Consider the following 24,785-nt stretch of genomic DNA (forward strand, 5'->3'; position numbering starts at 1 on the left):
CTACTAGTACAGTTGTCTTCTGTTCTTGGAATGGTAGCAGATAGCAAAATGCCTTCAGCCAGCCCTGTACCTCACCTAGCACCTGGAAACATTCCTTTCTTGGGACAATAACTTCCAGAGTTTTCAGCCACACTGCCTGTCACGGAAGGTGAAATTTCCAAGAAGGACTTGGAATATTTCTCATTGATTACGGCCACAGTTATGAGATAACTAAATACGTACCAGACAGGATAAGGAATATTGATGGCATATTTTGTTATGAAATCTAATTTTGTCCGTAAGAAATTTGATAGGAAAATGTATTTTAAAACTAATGGGCATGTACATTTGGAGTGGCCTACCTGGGAAGTGCTGTTGTGAGTTCAAATCAACTTGATGGAACATTATTATTATTAGATTGTTATTTCATCCTTCCTCATTTGCTCAAGCTTCTCTAATCTAAGAAGCAGTGTTTGCACCTTGGAGGTGGAACAGCAGCTGGAGTTACATTTCACCTCAAGGAATGTTTTAAGCAGGTCCTGTGATATTTTTCTTTTCAGAGAATATCCACAAGAGGGAACTCTAAAGATGGCTTATGGCTTTATCATTGAAATTGCAGCCTGACATATTAACAAAACTAGCCATGGATCTTTTATTTGACAAGATAGCATGCAAAGCCCATCAGAATGTTATAAACATATACAAAGGCCATGCAGAAATATGTATATCTACATAAGCTGCCCAGATCTATCTAGACTTGGAACAAGTTATTTCCCCTTAGTTGTTACTGCAAAGAATTAAGATTATAGTCAATGTCACGCAGTATATGGCAGTGTTTGACTCCTCGTTATGTGGGCCAGAATATCTGCACACAGCTGACACACTGACAATGTTTTCCGCTGACTTACCAGAGATGATCAGTGATATGTACTATGTGATTTTGAAGGAGGCCATGACAGGAGAAAGGAAGGCAAACTCATGTTAGTAAAATCCAAATGAATTATACCACTGTAATCACAACTCTCAGGATTCCATAGGCAGCATAGCTGCTGACTATGCTAGATGTAGGGTTCTGTGTGATGTAATTCAAAAACATAGGTTTCCTCATCTCTGTATTTAGGACAGATTTGCATTGCATTCTTCAGATTTTGGTTTGGGATCTAAAACTTAGTGTGCTATATAATATGATCCTAAGACAACTTGACCAAGCTCTTTATCAAAGTTTTTACTGTCTAGGAGAAAAGACTCAACAGGAATGGAGCAAGTATGTTTGGACATAACATGCACAATTGAATAGGAGATGTCATGTATGGAATTTCTCAACTTCACAACTTTTAAATTTCCTATTACAGTATTTTCAGCGAAGCAATTATCCTGGGCAGGGCTACCTAGAGCTGACAGGAAAATAATTGATTTGTTTGATATGTAATGCTGGAGGAGAACTTAGTGGATATCCTGGACTGGCAGAAAGACAAACAACTGAGTCCTAGATAAAATCAAGCCTGAAATATCTTTGGAGGCAAAAATGTTTAAATTGAGGCTGCTGTACTTGCACCCATCATGAGCAGGCAGGGCTCTCTGGAAACTATAATAATGCTGAGAAAGGTTGAAGGCAGCAGAAAAAGAGGAAGAACAAATATGAAATGGACTGATCCCTTAAAGGAAGCCACAGGCTTGAGTTTACAACAGCTGAGCAGGTTTGTTGGAGACAGGACGTTTTAGAGACTGCTCATTCAAAGGGCTGCTGTAAGTCAGAAGTGATTTGATGGCACATAAGAAAAACAACGTCTGGAGCCAGAAATTGCCAGGTTTGAACCATGGATCTGGACTTCCAATTGGTGCCCTTGATTTAGTGTCATGACTGATCAAGCCATTATGTGCCGACTTCAGAGACGAAAGGCCCTCCTGGGTCAACAAACCCTAGTCCAACGTTCTCTTCCTAAGGGTGGCCAACTCAATGCCTCTGAGAAATCCACAAGCAAGGCATGAAGATGGTGGCCTTCGTCTCTTTTCAAAAGTCCACAACCCAGCATCATAGATCTGTTCCATTTCGGGTGCATGCCTAAGGCTGAGAAGTGCTGAATACATAATGCCTTAGTTTCAGAAATTTATGAGTCATAGGTACTGACCTTGAAAGGAAGCCGCTGTAGAAATCTCTACAGTGACTAGATGGGCTTGGAGGATCTATTTCTCCCCCTAATTATCATTACTATTAAAATCAAGGTAAACATTACTACCTAAAAATAAGTAACCATTTTATGGTACTTAAACATTCAATTTAACAACTACTCACCTTTTTAAACTGTCTAGGTCAGCAGCATTACACCTAGTGGCAGCAGATTAAATAAATAAATTGTGCCTTATGTGATAGACATCCTTCACTATCCCATGATGCCTCCATCTCACTAGTTTCACTGGGACTAAAACCACAGACTCTTAATACATGGGCCAGGCTAGCTGACTGTCATAGCATACCTGCAACAGTTCCCTAACTCCATAAGAGCCATAAGGAGCCTTGCTGAACGGTGGTTAAATTGCAGTACTGTAGGCAAAACTCTACTCATGACCCAGGGGTTCTGTCCCAAGTAGCCAGCTCCGGGTTTACTCAGCCTTCCATCCTTCTGAGTTGCTGTAGTGGGGGTGGGGGAATGTGTAGCCTGCATAATTAAATTGTAAGCTATCCAGAGAGTGTTTTAAGCACTATGGTGTGGTATATAAGCAGCATGCTTTGTTTTGTTTTTCTGGAAGTGCCACAGTGTGAAAACTGTACCCAAAGGCACTCAATTGCCAAAACAGTGCTAATTCCATTACTTTCAAATACTGTATTAAGTTAAAATGCACACATTCCTAGTAGTTCTACAAGTTCCACAACTTAATTTATTGGAATGCTTCCACCATCTAGTTAACATCACTGTTTTAAAATCATTATACCATATTTGACAATCTAACTTAGGTAAGTTGAAAATAATCAAGTGGGAGGTATGAAATGATATTTTTGTAATATTAATGCTGTGTTTCCCATATGAATATCTATATTCTTCAAATGCGTGTGACACATCTAGGCAGCTCTCCACGGGATATTAAAGAACTATTGAAAAATAATTTTTTGGTGTTCACTGGATGTTCAGCTGAGCTTGAACTCAGTATTTCATGGTTTCGGATTTTATGTTTTCAGAAACATCGTACAGAAAAACTGTTTTATTAATTATCAGCTACAGTATATATAGATTTTGTGCATTTTCATGGCAGATATAATAAGCTCCCGCATCTACTGTATAATATTTTAAGCATCTGTAATATTTTAACCCACTAAGCACTTTAACTGGCCGTGAAAAATTACTATAGTTAGAATCAATCCACCCAAAGTTAGGGACTTCCAAGACTACAATCTCATGCATATTTTTCTGGAAGTCAGTGAGTCACGCTGGACACAATGGGAATTTCTAAACACCAAATAGAAAGTTGCCACCAGAAATAACGTACTTAGGAAACTATCTGAGTAAGACTGGGGTGCATACCCACAAACAATAAGAACAACAGCTTTGTGATACTCCACAGCACAATACGCTGGTGATGTATGGTATAAATCGACGCATGCCAAACAAGTGGGTGTAGCTCTTGAGGTATCATGCAGAGTTTTACTGGCTGCCAGAAGGCTACTCCCATTGGGAACGTCTGTTATTTGGCTTGCATTGCCCCTCCAGAGGTAAATTGAGAGGTGCTAGCAAACAATGAGTGAAATAATGTAGCACCAAACTCACCCACTTCAAAGGGACACTTGCGATTCTTCTCCCCCACCCTCCCACCTGCATCCTGGCATCCAGTCAACACATCCACCAACTCTTCCTATGGTTCTTTCCTGGCTGTACATATAATATAATATAATATAATATAATATAATATAATATAATATAATATAATATAATATAATATAATATAATATACACTCCCTACCAGACTACAATCCAATAAAATCAATACAAATCCTACCCCACTTAGGGGGTTTCAGCTCAGTTGGGGTTTCTGGTGCTTCATCCTAACCCATGGGCAAAGTCTCATTGTGCTACACAGGCATCTCCACGGAAGCATCATTTTCCTTTGCTCTTGGCTGCACCTCCTCCTGTTCTGGGATATGGGATTCCTCTAGGTTGCAAATAGCTCAAGCGATGGCTCCCAACTTTGGGTCCCCAGATGTTCTTGCACTAAACCTCCCCAAAGCCTTCCCCAATAGCTATGCTGGCCAGGATTTCTGGGAGTTGTGTAGTCCAAGAACATCTGGGGACCTAAGGTTGGGAAGCACTGCATTAAAGGATCAGCAGAGCTGGAACAAGGAAAGAAGGAAGAAACGGGGTGTGTGAGAGAGCTGAAATGTGACACACACTGCAACCAGCATGAACAGGGAACTCCTGAATCGATCTGCAGCTCCTGTGTGGACACTGTTTGCAATTTCAGACGTAACACAAGCAGTGAATCAAATCACAGGAAAGCCAAAATTTTTGGATTCACCTCTTCAATGCAGCCACACCATTCTGAGTAGAAATGTATAGGGCTGTGCAGTTATAACTCTGTAGCTCTGACAGGATCATTGTGTTGATTTACTTTACACATAGATTGTTATGAAATGCCACAAATGTTCTTGTGTACTTCTGAAACAGCATTGATCTAGAAATAAAATGCCATATTAATCCAGCAGCAAGATTCCAGTGGATTTATTTCGCAATTTATTTTGCATCCGACCCTTGCTAGAGGAAACTGGGGAGGGAAAAGTTTTACGGTAGGGATTTTCCCACGACAGCAACTCCCTGATAGGTCTTTATTGAGATGATAGGAGACAGGTGTGCCCACTATTCCCTGGAAAAGAAGATTTTGAGATGATTCTTAATTGAGGCAGCTCCTTCTTTGTGTTCAGTCACTAGATCAGAATGGCCCCATCCTTTCTGTTTATTCAGTGCCCTCCTGAATATGCCTGATTATCTCAAATTCTCTTCTTACCTTGGAATCATCAGGTAGGACTTGTTTATTAGGCAGGTGCGGTTGATGCCTCTTCCTTTGAAGTGGTGTGGGAGACTGCTGACCAAAGATTAGCACTGCTTTGCCTTTGGTCTAAATACTACCCCCAACAACAACAACAACAACAACAACAACAAAATGTTCACTTTCAGAATGCTGGGAATATGTCTTAGCAATCTCCAGTAAAGCTTGTTCTTTTCCAGATTCCCAAAAGATGTCATATTCAGGAGGCATATCATCCTCTGGAGAAAGTGCAGCTGTCCCTCTAATTCTGCACAGAAGTTTCCCATTAACTTGGTCCCCTTTGGTTGAATGCTAGTAATGATCTGAATAAATCAAACGGATACAAATTGGGGAAGAGATGTTCTTCACCCACCTGATATTATAGACATCAACTCCCAGAAGCCTTCACAAGAATAGCCAATAATCAAGGATTTCGGGAGTTGGTCCAAAACTTCCAGTGGTCCAAAGACTGAAAGCCATTGCTCCAATTGACCTCTTGGTAAATTAAGCCACAGCCTTTAGATTGCAAGACCTCAGCAAGGCTGATAACGACACGACCTTTTGGAGATCATTAATTCATAGAGGTGCCATAAGCTGCAAGTGGCTTGATGGGAAATAATGAGAAGGAATTAACCACTGGAACACTTAAGCTCCTTCGGGGAGGCTGTTTGGTTGGCCTTTGATGTGGCACATGTCTGGCTCTGCAGAAATCATCACACTATCTTCTGCTGGCCAAAAATATAACATGCCTGATAACTTCTGCAGAGCTGGATTGATTCAGAGAGAATTTAACAACACTGAGAAGCAAGCACACAAACAAATAAATGCCAGCCAACCACCTCCAGAGTAGTTGCCTCTGCATTCCGTAGCATGTCCAGTTTTAACTCTGCCTCTGTAGATGAGCAATGATCACTTCCCAACTGACCCAGATCTCAGTATTTGTATCATAAAGTATTTATGCCCCTTGTCCATATGGAAGTGCAGTCCTGAACAACTACATTTAATTAGATATTTATGGGTTCTAACAACATCAAACAAAAGCTGGCCCAAATGAAAGTGCTTTCACAAAGGTTTCACTGAGCTCGCTGTCTTCTCAGTTCAATAATTTATTCTTGAGATTGCATATGATCCTCATCCTAAACTGTTTCATTCTGATTTTTACCCTCTGCTGTCTTCTCATCTCTCTTCAAGTGCTGGCTTATTGTCCTTTTTCAAAAACCCCTCTGCAATTACATGAAAATCCTTTCAAGTGTGGCTTGATTGCAATACTGTTGACTCAAGAGAGTCAGGGGAGCAAACAGCACAAAGAGACTGTGCAAGTACTCCCACCTATTCATCCCCAGCAACTTCAGCTGATCACCTGCCGAAAAGGAATAAATGAAACTGATAGAATCTCCACAATCACCATTACCACCACAGTAAATGTGTGTTTTTGTTCTTCCAGTTTCACTGTGTAGATATGGGCATTTAAGTTTCACAGTTTGCATAAATAATCATGCACTGTCAACTCAGTTCTGACATACTGTACGGCAACCCTTTTCAGCAGTAGACTTACTGCCACAACATCCTGTCACCAGTGTGGCTAGCAGCAATACAGGACAAGGGACTGTGGGAGTAGCAGTGATGATGATGATGATGATGATGATGATGATGATGATGATGATGATGATGATGATGATGATGATGATGATACAACGACCCTTTTCAGGGTCTTCCAGGTTGAGAATAATCCGAAGTGGTTTACCCTTCCCTTCTTCTGGGGATGCCCTGGGACTGTGTCCCTTACCCAAGGCCACATAGGCTGGCTCCCCTAACAGGAGCCACAGTGGGGAATCAAACTCCCAGCCTCTGCTCAGTGAGCTATCCAGGCAGCCATTTGTTTCTTTAAAGGCCACAGAAGCATCAACAGAATAAACAGGATTTTCCCACCTCTCTAGTCAGGCTAGAGAAGCCGACAAAATGGATGAGGTTCGGTAGGCTTTTCCCCCTGTTGATAGTGTTTGCTAGTTTCACAGTTGCTTCCCATTCTGCCTTTGTGAGATACTGATGCTGGCAGAAGGTGGAAAAAGCTGTTTTTGTCCTTCTATAGGTACTAGACAGTGTTCAATCACCCTCCTGAAGACCAATACCACTAATGCGGCGTTACTCAAAATATAATTGATGTGTGTGCAGTCTGAAAGCCTAATTCACGTATTAGTTGATAAAATCATGCCCATTAATTCAATTGCTCAAAATGTCTTGAAGTTAGAGCTGAATTAGCAGAAGCCAGAAGACCTAGTTTCACTGCTGCATTTTTATTAATTCACCACTGATGTCTCTGCATTCTTTGCCTATTGATTATCAGTTCTAACTGAGTGGTCATTAAGCAGAGCAAAGAATACAGAAATCCTGTATAGTTTGGTTGGCTGACTTTCAGGATTTCATGACTGGGTAGTATTTCATTAGAATTTGAGACTTGTTGGCAATTAGATTTTTAAAATGTTAACGCATTTATAAGTGACATCTGTGCAACTGAGCCCTGTGCATCCAGAATAAGTACTTAATGTCCTGGCAGGCAGGTATGGGATTGCAACCTTAAGTTTGAAAATAATATCATCAATATTGAGCCTTTAAGACTTGAAGTAATATAAATTGATCAGTAATTCATTTCTTAAAGGTAATTGAGCATTAATTCATTTCTTGACACGCATGGTAAGATTCTTTTCTATAATTCCTTGAGAATTGTTAACATCTAAGGGTATTTCTTTTGTTTCATCAGTTTTTAAAGTTGTTATAGTGCCACACTGCCAAAGTTCGAAGTGTATGCAAGTTGCACTAATTAATTAATCTATAAGTGATACAATGGAACAAAACATAAAACCTTGGTAAAAGTTTCAAATTTTTCAATGTAAAGGCCACTCTTATTTTAAAGGTGAAATTTGTGCATTTTGTCTCTAATTTTGCTTGGAACTGTGGGTGCCAAGTTCCTTAGATTTGTGGATATACTTTGATTTAGGCAGATGTCAACTACTACATGCTACTTCATGCCAGGTATCTGTTACGGTCACTTAATATCAAGGGTATTAGCCATCCTAGACACCATCTGCCCTGCCCTGTGTGTGTAGTTGCTAATGATTCTGTTTCCCCATCAGCGGCCTTCCTGTGAACAGTAAGCTCTGCTTGCTCCATGGTATGCATAAGGGGTGGGCTGGATTGTGCCCCCAAATACTGTGGCAATATTACTATCAATTGCCATTGGGTATCACTTCAACAAATACAGTATGACCAAATATTTTCAGGCATGAATAGTGTAAGAAATTATAATAATACTGTAATAAACTTTCTAGATCAAACATCAAATACTGAGATGATGACAATCATTTATAAAATAGGCTTCTATTAAAAATATACATGCCACTGTACATTAAAGAAAAGCATGATGCAATCATTTGAAGCCAACAGCTTTTAATAAAGCACAGGAATATCCCATAACAAAAAATGGGTGTTTGTGTGTGTGAGAGAGTGGATTTTGGAATATGCGAGAAGAGTTCTCCTGCAAGAATGCAGGGTCCAAACTGTTTAAGATTTAAACGTTAATTAGTAGCATCCTGGAAAAAGAGACAAGTGGGTCCTAGAGGAAATCAAGCCTGAACTTTCTCTGGAGGCAAAACATGATGTAACTGAGGCTGTTCTATTTTAGACACATTGTGAAAAGTCAAAATTCACTAGAAAAGACGATGAAAGGAAAAATTGCAAGCAGCAGGAAATGAGGGAGACCAAACATGAGACAGATTGTTTCCACAGGGTTGAGTTTACAGGAGCTCAGCATAGCTGGAGATCACTCATTCATAGCATTGGATGCAACTTGTCAGCATGTAACAACAAGCACATCCTATGTAAAACAAACACAAAAAACTTCATGTCATACAACTAGAAAGAGAACACATTAAAAAAAGGGAGGCTGGAAGTGTTCATATGAGAGCTTTGCAAAGCCAAGACATTAAAAAAAATATGGAAGCACCATCAGACCATTCTCCTGCCCACCACAAATTTCAGCAACCAGAATTGCTCCACAGTCCTTTGTTAGCAATTTAAAACTATTGCCAATAGCTGCTTGGTTTCCTGATTTCTGTAGGGACGTGGTGGCGCTGTGGGCTAAACCGCAGAAGCCTGTGCTGCAGGGCCAGAAGACCAAGCAGTCGTAAGATCGAATCCACGTGACGGAGTGAGCGCCCGTCACTTGTCCCAGCTCCCGCCAACCTAGTGGTTTGAAAGCATGCAAATGTGAGTAGATAAATAGGGACCACCTTGGTGGGAAGGTAACAGGGTTCCGCATCTAAGTCGCACTGGCCATGTGACCACGGAAGATTGTCTTCGGACAAAACGCTGGCTCTATGGCTTGGAAACGGGGATGAGCACCGCCCCCTAGAGTCGAACACGACTGGACAAAAATTGTCAAGGGGAACCTTTACCTTTACCTTTACCTTCCTGATTTCTAGAAGCCAATCATTTTGCAAACATTATCTCAGTTGCAAATTTTTAGATCTTGACTTGATTCATAATTTTGGGATTTGACTCTTTGGTCTACTCCCAAGTATCAGCAATACCAAGAAATAAGCAGTATAAATGATGAGTCCAATGACAATGTACTATCAGCCCTTCCCCAGGTTTTCTAGGTATCAAGTATCCAGAAATTATTTAGCCATCCATTCTTCCGGGACTAGGCTACCTGCCCGGGGCTACACAGGCGGCTGCTTCTTTCAGGAGGCACTGTGGGGAATAAAACTCCCAATCTCTGGCTCCAAGACTCCTTAGCTCACTGAGCTATCCAGTTAGGAAAACATCAGAACCAGGGTTGAAGCCAGGGGCCACAGGGCATCTTCTCTTTCCTCCTTGTACAAAAAGACACTTGGGGTTGCAGCTGAACAGTATCTCAACTCCAGCAAGGAAACAGAGTCCTCTGTGCCACTCCCAAGGTTTACTGTGTAACTTGAAGGATGACTGCAAACCACATGGGAAGGGAGTAGTGGAGTGGCTAGGGGACTGATGTGGTATTCCCCATCTGTGTTTTTTTTAGTGCCTATACTTTCCTCGCAATAAACTCGCCAATCCCTTTACTGTCTCGACGTGCCTTATGCTAAAACCAGCCCCAGTCAGGGTCTTAGTACTCGACCTAGCGAGTGGGTACCTTTGTCTGCTTCATTCTAACCAGCGCTATTCAGTTATTATTTTAGAGCCGAAGAAACTTGAGCCTTAAAGCAGGATTGCAGGTCGGAGCTGTCATCCAGTGAAACCTCACCGAAAGATAGGGGATTTCTAAGGGACTCCGACCGACCAGCAGGGATCTGCATTAGGAATTAAGTAGCTCTCTTATTTCTTTGGCTGCCCCGCCTTGCCACAAGAATGTGAAAGCAAATATTTAAAGAATCTTTAGTAGCTGCTGGTTGTTGTGTGTGTTTTTTTTAAAAGAAAGGAATGCCGTGACAGATGCCAGCATGGGCACCACTTGTGTCATAGGTTAAGTAACGATTATTTTATAATGGTGGCTTTATACAGGAGCCATCAAGAGGGATGATGAACAGGAGGAGACGTCCGTCAGCGCCCCGCGGGGCTTGGTGATGTGTTTACTGCCGAAGAGAAATGGAGGGATCTGCATAAGGAAGGGTGCAGAGGGGCCGGGAGGCTTGCGCCAAGCGAGGGCGCCGCTCTTCGACACCAGCACACACACACACACACACACACACACCTTTGTTTACTTATTCTTCCCCTTTCGGGAATTCCGTACGACGACGCTTAATCCGAATCCGGGTGACGCCGATTGCCGACTACGCGGCTTCCCTCCCCCCTAAATGTCTTTCCTCCTCCTCCTCCTCCTCCTCTTGCAGTAACTAGTTTCATTCCCAGACTGCTGTTTCTGGTGCATGCGAGATTAAAGGCTATTTTTTAAAATGCTTTCTGTGCCCGTTTGGAATCCATGCAACACACTCGCCTTAATGGTTTCCCCGGTGGCTGTTCAGCTTTAAGAGAGAAGGGGAGGGGGGGGAAGAGAGAGAAAACCAAGCGCGAAAGAAAACAAAATACAGCCCCGCTTCTCACATCACGACGCACCTGTTTTTGCAACTCAAGCCTGCTTTCCTCCCTTTTCCCCAGAACGCGCGCGGCCTCCTCTCTAGGCCCTCGCCAAGCAAATACTGCTCTCAGCAATAATAATAATAATAATAATAATAATAATAATAATAATAATAATAATAATAATAATAATAATAATAATAATAATAATAATAATAATAATAATAATATTTCACACAATATTATAAGCAGTTGCAGATCTCAAAAGTAACATCATCAGAGCTGCAAAAAAAAAAACCCTGCAATATTGGGAACAACATACATATGGGGTGATGTTTAACAGATTCTTAGATTTTTGGGTAAGACTTGTATCTGTCACATAACACCAATGTTTTTATAATTTTGATTGACTGTGTCTGGTATTTTTGAGCAATAATAATAGCAGACAACCACCGATCCCGAATGCTTTCTTCACACCAGCATTTCATCAGCGTGGAGAGCTCCCTCTGTTTTTGCGTGAACCTATCAACCCCATCGCTGCTCCTCCAGTGGAGAGAAGATGAACGGCAAAACCGGAGGTGTGTGTGTGTGTGCGCGCGCGCGTGTTTCGGTCCTTCTGCTCCAGCCCTACTATTCGGCATGCAAGTCACTGAGATCTGCTGAGGAAAAAAAAGAGAGAGGGGGGGGGGCTGGAAAACATCGGTGGAGTGGGGCTCACATCGTCTCAGTTTGTGGGGAGGGGGGGGGGAGAGGGAAAAGACTGACAGCCCGTGCGTCACGCCGTTCACCAACGCCGGGGCCGCGCTGGGACTGGAACCCTCCTTCGCTCGGCTCTTCCGAATCCCCCTCCCCGCAAAGGACACCGCCACCCAAATCCGCTGCTTTCGCGGCTTCGGGAGAGAAGGCGCCGGGCGCGCGCCGCAATCTTCTCTCGCCTCTTCCTCCCCCCTCCCCCCCCCGGGCCGCCGCTCCACCCGCGCGCGCGCGCAACATTTCCCTGGGACTTGTTGGAGTGACAGGTCGCACGGGGCGGCGCTCCGGCTCCTCCCGCTGCCGCCACCGCTACCTGTGCAGCGTTTGGGGGGGGGGGGCCCTCCGGCTCGCTCGCCGCCTCCGTCTGTTCCAAGCAGCCTCCACCAACCGCGCCAGGCTGTTTGGAGAGCGGCGGCAGCAGCGGCGGGGGAAAGGCTTGAAGAAAGCCGAAGGAGAAAGGGAGCCCGCTGCGCTTGGAGGCCTCCGGCGGCGAGGCAGCCGCCTCAGGCAGCCGCCCTCGAGACAGGAGCAGGAGCCCCCGCGGCCGCGCTCGTGGCCCTCCCGCGCGCCTGACAGCCTCCTCCTCCTCCTCCTCCTCGCTGAGGCGGCCGGCAGGGAACCAGCCGCTCCAGCGCCGCTGTCCACGCCAGCAGCTGCCAGGGAATCCTCCTCGGCGCCAAGACGCGCAGCAGCAGCAGCAGCAGCGAGAGCAAGAGGAGCGGCGGGGCGCGATGTGCCGCTAACCGGCGGCGGCCAAGGATGGAAGCCGGCGAGGCGGCGGCGGCGGCGAGAGCGGCAGCTGCGACGCGAGCCCAGCCGGGCGAGCAGAGGCGCCTCCGTTAGGCAAGGAAGGGGCCGGACTTGAAGGACCCCCTCCCTTCTTCTCTCTCTTTTTTTGAAAAAGAGGGAGGGCAGAACTTGGAGAGGGGCTCGCCCTGCTGGTGTGCCTGCGTGCGTTTGGAAGTCCTCCTCCTCCTCCTCCTCGTGCTCCTCTTCGCCGCCCGCCGCCCCCTCTTCATCCCCGGTGATTAATCTGCCCAGCCCCAGACCGGAGCGCGCCTGCCCGGTTTGGCTGGTGGGCGCCGAGAAGAGGCGGACTCGGGGGTGGCGCGCCGGCGTTTGGGGAGGGGGGTGGGTGGGACGGGGGGGCTGTTGACTTGATTCGGCAGCCCCGGCCAGCGGGCGGGCGGGCGGCGGTGTCCTTGCCTTCTTCGGCTCCTTACTATTAGCACGAGAGCGAGAGAGATACCGAGCTTCTTTCTCACCCCCCCCACCCTGCTCCACCCCACCCGCGCATCGCCCAATCGGGGAAGGCGAAGGCGCTCGGACTCTTGGACGGAGGAGAGGCGAGGCAGGCGAGCGAGCGAGCGGCGGCAGGAAGGGACGGCCCGAGGAAGAGGAGCAGCAGCGCCGGCGCGTCCGCTGCCCGCTGCCGGCTGGACGGGCGCTAAGGCTGGGCTTGCGCGTCTGCCTTCCCAAGAGCGGCACGATGGCCGGGGATGGCCTTGGCGGCCGGGGCTGGCAGGGGCAGCAGCATCAACAGCATCAGCAGCATCAGCAGCGGCGGCAGGAGCTCCCCGGAGCCCCGGCGGCGCGCCCTGCCCGGTGTTAGCCATGGCAAATGGCAGCGGCGGCGGCGGCGGAGGCGGCGGTGGAGGCGGCGGCGGCGGCGGCGGCTCCAGCAGCAGCAGCTACTACTCGGGCGGCGGTGGAAGCAGCAGCGGCAACATTAGGATGAGCAGCCCCATCAGCGGCAGCCTGAACACGGACTCGTCCTCGGCGCCCGCCAGGCCGTCCAACGCGCTCATCATCCCCATCACCATGGAGGTGCCCTGCGACAGCGGGCAGCGCATGTGGTGGGCCTTCCTGGCCTCATCCATGGTCACCTTTTTCGGGGGACTCTTTATTATCCTGCTCTGGAGGACCCTCAAGTACCTGTGGACCGTCTGCTGCCACTGCGGGGGCAAAGAGAAGGTAAGCGCGCTCTCAAGCCCGGGGCAGGGGGGGGGGGACTTAGTTTGGGAGCTTTCCCTCTTTGAAGAGCGCCCCGCAACTTGTTCCATTTGGTCCAAACAAATCACCATCATTATCGTAGGAAACCAAAAGCAGCGGGCCGCGACCCATGTGGTAGAAACAAAATCCTGGGTCACGTAAAAAGTTACCGACTATGGATTAACAACGGTAACAATCCACAAATTATGCAAACTTGGGCATCTAACAGAAACGTTCACCTAGGAGCCCGGATTGGCTTTTGGCTCCCTTCGGTACACTGGTGAACAGAAACAGGTTTCAAGCCACAGTGTAGGAGAAACAGCTCTTTCATCCCAGTTGCTGTTTGGAACAAGGTCATGCTATATTCAGTGAAAGTTACAAATCAAAACGTCTTTGCTAATGCCTTCATGCAGCCACTCCTATGCATGCTTACTCAGAAGTAAGCCCCACTGAGTTTGGAGGCATCAATCATAAGGGCATTTAATTCTGAGTTAGTCCTTTTCAGTGGCTATGTACAATTGCAATTATTTGTAAAACCTTTGGAGCTTAATGGGACTTGGTAGCAACTGTATTTGGGATAACAAAACCAGCCCCAAATAAGCATTCATAGAACCCAGAGTCATCTTCTATATGTCTCTTACTTGGCTTCTCTGTTTTGTTCCCTCTTCCTGATTTGGCTTTTTCCCTTTTCTCCTTTCCCCTTCTCCTCCTGTTGATACTTTTTCCCTATACTGCAAGAATTTCAGAATAAACAGGAGATAGAGTAATGATGAAAGTTAATTGTTGCTGACACCCTTGACAGTTAGTCGGCCTCTTGCCTCTGCCTCTGCCTTCAAACCATCCACTCAACCAGAATGCTGTGTTTTCCTCCTCTGGCTGCCTTGGTTTCTTTGGTATCAAAATATAAGATCAGCGGGGTTTGTTTGCGAGTGCCCTGTATAAATGTTGATGAAAGTGTGGTCCTCAAAAGACAGTGACCTCTGCAAAAGTCAGATTCTGAAGAAAGTTGTGGCGCAGTGCTTGAGTTGTTGGCATGAGATGGATTGAGGTTCAGGCACAGAAGATTCTGTTGAGAGACATGTCAATAATGAATAACAGTAGAAAGAGAATATGATGATAACCATTGTTTTTTTTATCCTGATGAAGGATTCCTTTCCCCTGCACCAAAGAAATTGGCAGAGAAAGAGATTCTTTAATAATAAACCCTCCAATCAATTTGTTCTCACCATTATTCCTGTGAGGTCTGTCTTGCGCATGAGTGCGTCCAACTTTTTAAGTGAATATTGATTTTGATTTTGAGTTAAATGTAAGTTATAATAAAGTGAAAAATTAACTAACTCTTAATAAACAAAATGGATTCGCCATCAGGGAGAACCAACAGGGAACAAGAGCCAAAATGAATGCCTTCCCATGTAAACATACTGGTATTCAATCATGTTGAATTTAATGAAATCAAATGCATTTTTTATGAGAAAGGGGGAGCCCATTTTTGTCATTTGTAGCAGATTGCATAGGTCAGAACAGACTGAGAGAGCATGCAAAAATCAAAGAAAGTATTAGAATCAACAAATGTTCTTGGAAGAGTCTACCAACCATTTGCTTACTTATGTAGGCTTGTGTGTCTTTCAGGTGCAAAAGTGAGAAGGGACACTTCTGCAGAAACAGATCCCTCCTTGGACTGATGTGTAACCCTTGCTCTGATTGCTCCCTACCCATCCCCCCCAAGATATATTTAAGCAAAATTTTGCTCTCATTGAAGTCAGAATTCATATCAGATTGTATTTCCCCTTCTCTGTAAACATAATCCATATCATAGTGTTTTCTTTCTTTCTTTCTTTCTTTCTTTCTTTCTTTCTTTCTTTCTTTCTTTCTTTCTTTCTTTCTTTCTTTCTTTCTTTCTTTCTTTCTTTCTTTCTTTCTTTCTTTCTAGCTTCTGCCCCTCTGAAAACACGTTTTCAGTACCCTGTTCAAACAGAAGCCAAGCAAGAGCGCAGAGTTCCTTCCCGTTGGGCTCAAGCCCATTGACTTCAATGCTGTGGATATCTGGAGGTCTTAAATTTCACTTCGAACCAATGATTTCAGTGGAATTTACTTCCATGTTTGTATGCTTTAGCTGCAAGATATGGCCTGCAGTCCACCTGGTGATGGTACCAGTTTTGTTTCTGATCCAATTAAATGTAGCCATTCTTCATCCCACAGAAACGAGCTGAAAAGAATTTGTTCCATTAATTCCATTTGAAATTAAATGTAGCTGAAGCTATAAGCCTAAACACTATTACCAGGCAGTAAGTCCCACTGAATGCCATGGGATACATTTCTGAGTAGATATACACGAGGTTGCTTTACATGTTTTTGTGTACTGAAGCTTTTGGCTACCATCCTCTCTATAACTTGAGTGCTTAAATCCCATTGATATGGACAGTACCTCTCACTGTGTACAGGGCTGCACTCTCCACATCATAATGCAGAGACAAAGTGTGTACAACGTGCCACGTAGAACAAAAAGTGGGCTATGAGTCTTGTTTGCAGCTTCCATGACTTGCATCAACTGTGCTTTCCTGTCCCAAGCCTACCACTTTGCTACTTTGTTGCTGTGAGTGCGGAAACAAAGCCAACAGCTGCACAAAACCATGTAAAATATATAATTGTACTGAGATTTCATGTATATCAGGTGTGGTTTCTTATGGAAAACAGTAAACAAGCAAGATCTTTGTTCATGCTTCCTTTTCCAGCATTTGAGAGAGACCACTTATGAAAGACAGTGGACCACATAGGCGAGACCACCCCTGAAAGGACATAAGTAGTCTCTCCTAAGGCAATCGGCTTTTGTATATTACCATATCAACATGTTTGCTCTGTTGCTTATTTTCCTTGTGTGTTGGAGGTACTCTTGATTTTCTCTTCTGTTCATTTATGCCCGCGCACCACCTGAAGATATTAATGGACTCCCTTGCTTTGGTGGAGGGTGATAAGAAAACTCCCAGTGATGGCTCATTTATCTTCAGTTGGAGGGTGGGTGGGTGGGAGGGCTATCAAAAGCCGCCTAGAGTGGTTGAAATGACTAGATAGGCGGGGTATAAATACAATTAAATAAATAAATAAATATACTGTGGGAAGCAAAGCACCAGGTTTGTTCGGTTCCTGTTTCAAGGGAAGCAAGAACTTGACATGAGCGGATCATAGCTTAAACATCAGGAAAGTATTTCCTCTTTCTTCTGCTTAATAACTAGTCTGATGAAGAATTATGGAGAACATGAACTCTTGCTCACCATTGTGTGATATTTTGGTTGGCTGGATGAAGGTACTGCCCTTCTGTCAATTATAGCTTCTTGATAAACCTGACATATAGGTTGCTGACAATTTCCTCCAGCATAAAAGCCACTTGAGTGCTCCATGGGATTATTTTCAAATATGTGGTCTGTGGTTTACAGCTCCCTTGTGCAGGATCAACCCCTTCTAATTTTACACGTAGCAAGTGAGAATATAGATCTGTATACTTAAAAAGTCATTGTATTTTTTTAAAAGCTAGGAAACAGCCCTATGGATAACTTATTTTCTTTCTTCTTAGCAGGAATGATTTTTGGCAGAAAAAAAGAGAGTTAATATTCTAAATTTGCTGATGTGGCATATGACAGGCAGTTTGGACCCTCCAAAATAGACCAGCAGCTGGAGTTTCTCCCTTCCTCTTTTCACATTTTTTGGATTACAAATGGAAGAATAGATCTGCTTCAGCTATTCCTGGCACACAGATACACATAAAACACACAAATCTTTTAAATATATATATGGTTGCTAGGTTGCTGTCGTGATGTGACATTCAGCTATCGGCTTTCCATGCTTTCCCCAAGATGTAGCATAACCTGGCTGTGAAGAGTGGATTCATTTTTTTTTAAATTTAGAAAGGAGGGGAGATGATGGCAGAAGTAACACTGCAATACAATGTTATTTTGAGAATTAGGAAGGCAAGCTTGAGAAAGTTAGGCGTATACCTATGCCTGTCAAAAGAGGTGGAAGCCCTTGATTTCAGAAAGAGCTAGGCATGCTTAAGCTGGACCAAAGCACTACTTTTCCTCTACTTCTTCTTAAACCATATATCACTTTATCCTCCGCAACATGGCCCACAAACTTCCAGGAGACCCACTGCCATCTTTGGTAAAGCAAGTGTTCTGTGTAAAGAATGGACGACTGAAGTAAGCTAAGAAAAATTGAAGTTCTGAAATCTAGTTTATCTTGCTAAGTAAATAAAAGGAGCAGCCTTTTCTTTAACAAGAAATTCATTTTTCTTGAGAGGAGGAAAATGGAAATGTGTGGTCATAGAAAGAAAGATTTGTTGAGGCTATAACATTTGGCTCTACTTTTATGATGACAAATGTATATTTTTGGGGAGGACTTGGTTCTTCCAAAAGGAAAAAATCAAATAACTAGATAGGTTTGGAGGAGTTTCTTTTCAGTGCATATAAATATGTATCTATATATTCAGTGCTCTACTGAAATAAATTCAAGGGAATCCAGAAGGCAGCAAAGACCTACAAAATCTTTGGAGGTGATTGACAGCATTGCCTGCTTTTTCTTTTACCATAACATCATAAAGTTGCAGAATAAAAGAGCATACATTCTTGGAGGCTCAACAAGATTATTGTTTATGGCAGCAAACCCTGAATGTCCAGTGTGTAGCAAACCTGTAGTGTGGCAAAGACTCCCCATTGTATGCAATCTCTGCTCCCTGGTGTTAATTTTGAAACAACCCTTTGTGAAGAAATCTCTCATTTCAATGTTTTTTTCTGTTTCACCAGCACTCTGCCTAGCATGCTGCCCTCACTAATCCCCCAAGCAAGTTAATGTCTAGCTTTTCAAAGATATCCTGCAACCAACCTTGTGTATAGCAAACTGAAATAGTTCATTGTACAACTGAACATGATTTCAGTTCATTTATACATCACATGTGGTTGACTCTTCCTGTCCAGCTTGTACCATATCTATCTATCTATCTATCTATCTATCTATCTATCTATCTATCTATCTATCTATCTATCTATCTATCTATCTATCTATCTATCTATCTATCTATCTATCTATCTACCTACCTACCTACCTACCTACCTACCTACCTACCTACCTACCTACCTACCTACCTACCTACCTACCTACCTACCTACCTACCTATCTATCTATCTATCTATCTATCTATCTATCTATCTATCTATCTATCTATCTATCTATCTATCTATCTATCTATCTATCTATCTATCTATCTATCTATCTATCTATCACCCACCTAGCCAACCACTACTCTGGGCAATGTACAATAAAAATAAACTTTTTAAAAAATTCTGCCTTCTGTCTCCCCCTCCCTTCAGTTAATATTATTGATGTTGGGAAGGTTGGACCTAGCTCTCTTTGTTTGTTTGTGTGCTTGATTTGCTTAATTTAAATCTGCAATTCATACAATTAAAATGTGCCACTTGGTTGAGTTATGGTCTGTGCTCAAGAAGTATATGGTCATTAGATTGCCTTCAATTCACAGGACCTCATTATCTTATTTTTAACCCGCCCTCCCTTCTCATTCTCAAGCTGTTTCAGCTTCAGGCCTGTTTTATTTGGAGTTTACTTAGCATATTTTCATGCATCCAGTATTTTTATTTTTTTTCTTCTTCTTTTGAGAGGTTTTCTCCTTGATGTCCTGAATGCCCTGTCTACTCATGCCTGGAAGCTCTAGCTTTTTCCGATGCCATGATGTAATGGAAGAAGGACAAAGTTGAGGGAGGGGGAAGAGGCCATTTTTTCCTCCTAAGAGCAAATAGTGCTAAGCAAAAATTATGGTAGATTTCTAGATAACCAACCTTTGCAAATTGAAAAGGCAGCAAACACAGACACAGACACAAACACCAAAGACAAGGCCGTTCAGTCCTGACTGATCCACCCCTTGTTGTAAGTTCTATACATCTATGTGTGGTTGTTTTCTGTGTGGATGAATGATGTTGTGCCTCAGAGCAAGCCAGTGCAACTTCTGGGCATCACTGCACTGTTCTCTCCATGTTTTCTGTGACATCAGGTCTACTGTGTTGTTGAGTGCAACTTACTCCCATAGCTGGGCGTTCTGTAGTTACAAAACACATTATGAATTGTGGCCATTGAATATTGCACAGGTGACCTATTTTAAATTGTGGGTAAAGTGTCCTGGGAATTACACAAAACTGGACATTGTGGAAAATGGGGATGGCAATACCCAGTGAGTTTGCGCTAGAAGAGAGTCTGAGTCAAAGGGCCATTTACCCGGGGTTCTCTCAAAAGTGGAGCAGGCCTTGACAACCATACTGGGCAAAATATTGTTGGTCCCTGCTTCCTAATTTCTTATTTTGTGCAGAACTTGGAAATAGAGCTTAATCCCCAACTGAATGGAGACCTGAGGTTTATCTACTGCAGCAGCCCAATCTAATTTTGAACTCTCAGTACCACACAGATGATTTCCAGTGGCCCAAAGTTTATCCTGAGGTGCAGAGGCCCAGTGCCTCAGTGGGTCACAGAGGCATATGAATACCAGGTCCTTGTCCAGTTGAATGATGGAGTTGTGTTTTCAAGTTTTGTGCAAACAAGAAACTGGGAACCGAGTCAGTGGCATTTTTTGCATTTAGTTGCAAAGACTTTTTTCCGTGCAAGACATGAAGACAGAGAGACAGTATGTGTTGGTGGGCTGTACTGTCTCAGATGTTAAATATTTATATGGGAAATATCAACTGTCTGAACAATCTTCCATATAAACAGTCCTCTATATACAAAGACTAACATGCTAAAGATGGTTCTAGATTAGCTCTTAGCAAAGTGTGTTAATGTTTTATGTGCCCTTTTAAAGAAAAGAGTGAATTGTTTGGGCCTAGTTCACTGGAGTAAACTGTATGTTCCATTAGGAGATCAGAAAATGATTAGTCTCCCCACTGTGGCTTGTTTTTGTTTTTACCAGGGGCACAGTAGGAAAAAGGAGGTGCTAATTTGATTTAGGATGGACAATGGAAGCATTCAGTGTTCTCTGAATCAGTGATTCCCAACCTTGGATCGCCACATGTTCTTGGACTATAACTCTCAGAAGCCTTCACCACTAGCTATGCTACCCAGGATTTCTGGGAGTTGTAGTCCAAGAACATCTGGGGACCTAAGGTTGGGAAAGCACTGCTCTAAATTGTGCAAACCCTCTCCCAACCTGCTTTTTTTTAAAAAAAAATTAAAATTAAAATAAGGATAGGATACTGATGCTTTTCTCATTATTCTTTTTCCATGAAACAAAGAGCACTTTGGGGCAATGTAATACAGGGTAGCAAAAATTCACCTCTTTGATCAAATTAGCAGCCATTTTGTTCCTGTGGCTCTGTTTAGTTAAAATGTAACACTCAGAAATGGGGAGGGGGATCAGGAGATAAATGATGCATAGGATTACCAGTTTCAGGGCACCAGCTGAAGTTTTAGGGAATTGCTGTGCTTCCATTGGTCTCCAGGTGGGGAGGCAAATCTCAAGGTCATTTATGCTAGAGAAGGAGATGGTTTGACTTTTGCAAGATAGATTAAAAGCCTGGGTCATTTTCTCCACTTATCCCCCAGCTAGCACCAGGGCTTGTTGGTTAGTACAAAGGGATTTATGTGTGTGTTGCATCTGACCTATGTTGGTATGCCCCCAAACCAGGCATACCAGTAAGGAGAAGAAATGTGTGTATGTCCGTGTGCGCATCTGCATGTACATGCTTTTGATTAGTTTGTTTTTTCCATGGAAAAATAGTCATGCGGCTCATCATATTCTTGCATTTTTAGCACTACATAACCAAAATACATTTTTGTATAGACTAATATTATCTATTTGAGAGGACGTGGAAATATGTAGTTAAAACACTTCACTTCATAGACTGATCATCACAAGTTCCCCTATTTAATGAAGTTTCGATATTTTCTTCATAATAGAAGCAATTGTCTTCAGATGGCAAGTCATGTCAGTAGAAACTTTATCTTCAGTTCATCAAAGATTTTATTCCATGCAATTCCAAATCATTGGCCAAAATCCTATTGGTATTTGTGTAAGATTTGTGTACTGTGTTTCCCTGAAAATAAGACAGGGTCTTATATTAATTTTTGCTCCAAAAAACGCATTAGGGCTTATTTTCAGGGGATGCTTTATTTTTTTCATGTACAACAATCTACATTTATTCAAAGACAGTCATGTCATCTTCTTCTGGTTGCTGCACAGTGGTGGATGGTAGGGTTTAACTTAACTGGGGCTTATTTTGGGGGTAGGGCTTATATTACGAGCATCCTGAAAAATCATACTAGGCCTTATTTTCAGGTTAGGTCTTATTTTCGGGGAAACAGGGTAACTAGCTGCAGTTAATTGAAGTAACAATGTTCGATCTGCAGAGCTGGAAGATGCCTTATGGATCACTGAGTCCAGCCTAAACCTCTGCAACTAGATCCAAAACAACTGAACTATCCAGCAGTAATTGTCAAGGTGCTTGGGTTCACCACAGTTTCACATTACGGTATGGATGGGATTTTTGGAATTTCTTAGGTTAAAAATCCCAGTATTTTTCATTCTCAGAATTTTGTCTGACAGAAAAACACCTTACAGATACCTAAATACAGCTCACCTGAGATAAAGCCCTAAACTGGAAGGCTTTGATTCCGCATGTTTCCTGTTCCTGCGCTGATGCTAGTTGGGAGCTTTCTGAACAGGAAACAAGGTAGAACTAGGCCTAGCTAGGCTTCGAAGCCTTCCAGATGGGATTATTGGGTGATTCTGTAGTTGATATAATTTCATACGCTGGTTTCAGTGGATCTGTTTGCACTGCCTCTTCACAGCCCAGATCAAAGTGATCCAGACTGCATCCCACCTATGCTCATTTTTCAGGTATATAACATACTGGAGTCCATGTGGGCTGTGTTTGCAGCATCCATGGCTGATTGATATTACAGTACCTTGTTTCAGCCAAGGTATAGGCCCACAGTGTGCCAAAATAGACCTTGTGAACAGCATTTCTTTTTATTCTCTGGAGCTCTGTGCAGAGGTCCTGCTCCTTGTGTGTGGAGTTCCAGCTGCAAACTGAAGCAGATGAGCAGATATACTCACTCAGCTGCATGTACCTAATGCAGCGGTGCATGCCCATGCACCCTCATGGCTTAGACAGAACATTGCTTGTGAGTATTGACGTTCAGCTGGAGTCCGTCAATGGCAGCTGACAATATTTGCAGGACATTGATGCAGGTTGCCTTCCAGGAAAGGGGGGATCTTTTGGCATTAGCTGCAGGGTTATTTATTTAACTCTATTAGTATTATATTCTGTTGCTCCCTGGAGCTGCTACATTATATCCAGGAAGTTTACATCAAAAGAAATCAAACGTTGAGAACCTCCCCTCCAAAGGATGTATAATTTCTTACCAAGAAGAAGAGTGTCCAGTTTTCCCAGCACCCCTTCTTCCTCTTAACCAGAGCCTGAAGACAGAATGTCTTTCTGCTTCTGCTGCTGTTATAATAGGAGGTATGTTGGAAGAATGTTTGTGAAAACAGGGATCACTGTTCATTCTCTCCCTTCTTTCTTTTATCACTGGCTAATCTAATACGTTTAAGATGGTTTAAAGTACTGACCACAAACTGTGTGTAATTTTAAAAGCTAGGTGGCCAAGTGTGCATATAATTCCAAGGTACCTATGAGACAGTGGCTAGGGACTCAGTATTCTCTTCATCTCCCCAAGGTGTACCCCAAGTGGGTGGAATGCACCTCCCATAATGCTTAGCCAATGTAGCCTTTGGGTGTAATGGATGGGGGTTATGAATGATATGGTCCAGCCCATCTCAGGGCCCCTGTGGTTTGGAGGATGCTTCCATAGCCGCTGTTTGAAGCAGATTCTTTTCTTAGTAAGAGCAACGTGCATCAGTGCCCTGTCACTATAGTTACCTGCTTCTGAAGGACTCTAGCTGAAGGTCAGTATCCACCAGGCCTGTTTCTGCACTCTGTGAACCCAAACTTTGGCTAAAGCAGGGAATTAGATCAGCTATGGATGCTGCATACACAGCCCTGAAAGGCCAGTTGTTTCCTTGCTACTAGTAGGCGGACAACGCCCTACTGTAAATCTAGCTCCAGGTTTTTTCAGACTGCAGTTCTCAATTTGCCACTGCTGCTGTTAAAGAGAGGGGAAAAGGAAACAGGAAGGAAAGTAAATTGTTCTTGAATATGAAGGAAATAATGACAAGGGGGATAACTGGAAAGGAGCTCAGTCAATGGAGGGCTGATTGCTTCAGGGCTTGGAAACAGCTCCATCGGGATACCTGTAATTTCCCTTGCTCAGTCCTTTGAGGAGCAGTTGAGTGCATATTTCCCTCCTACATCACTTCAAGTGAAAAGGCTAAAGTTTTGTGTTCATTTAAAAAGGAAAAAGCAAAGAAAGCTGTAAATCCAGAAAAGGAACCTAGTGTATTCTTGAAGGAGCTGTCCTCCTACAGGCTTTGGCTTTGATGGCCGGATGACCTGTGGTGCCCTGAAGCATATGTTGTAGCATATGGAACTTCTCCAAGTGCTAGTTGACATCACACACATTTACCCAAACCTAGCTTTTAACCACACAGTGTCAATGTTTCCTGTGAAAGCAGATGTTCTAGGGAGCTGTCCTGGCCCACCTTTTTAGTTAGTTAGGCATCCTTCAGTCTCGAAAGACTATGGTAACGTGCTGTGTATGGAGGACTTGGAACAGCTTCTAGTGTGGCTGAGGAGGCCAATTCGAGAGTGACAATCCCTTCCACACTGGAGACAAATCCAATCTGCCCCTGTCCAGCTCCCTGCTTTTGCTGCTTTTGTGACTTCCTCTTTGCCTCAGCCTGCTAGATAAGGGTCTCTTCAAATTGGGAGAGGCTGTGAGGCAGTGCCTGCCTCAGGGTTTCCCATCTGTTGAGGGAAACGGATGAGGTTAGGTGGAACTAGCTACCAAGCCTAGAATTTTACATTTGTATTAACTGGGCGGCATCCACTAAC

General features: G+C 43.6%; 1 protein-coding gene across 30 annotated transcripts in view; it reads left to right on the plus strand.

The window, feature by feature from the left end:
• Positions 1 to 12,979: 12,979 nt before the first annotated feature.
• Positions 12,980 to 24,785, plus strand: part of KCNMA1 (potassium calcium-activated channel subfamily M alpha 1) — a 668,230-nt gene continuing 656,424 nt past the window's right edge. For all 30 annotated transcript variants that reach the window (XR_013543877.1, XR_013543878.1, XR_013543879.1 and 27 more), the window contains exon 1: positions 12,980 to 13,767. Coding sequence is in view for 27 of the 30 variants with exons in the window: in XM_072995024.2 (XP_072851125.2) it covers positions 13,408 to 13,767 (360 nt within the window). In the remaining 3 variants the exon portion in view is untranslated. The remainder of the gene's footprint in view (positions 13,768 to 24,785) is intronic.

This window comes from Pogona vitticeps, chromosome 3 (genome assembly GCF_051106095.1).
Source record: "Pogona vitticeps strain Pit_001003342236 chromosome 3, PviZW2.1, whole genome shotgun sequence".
Classification (NCBI taxonomy): Eukaryota; Metazoa; Chordata; class Lepidosauria; order Squamata; family Agamidae; genus Pogona; species Pogona vitticeps.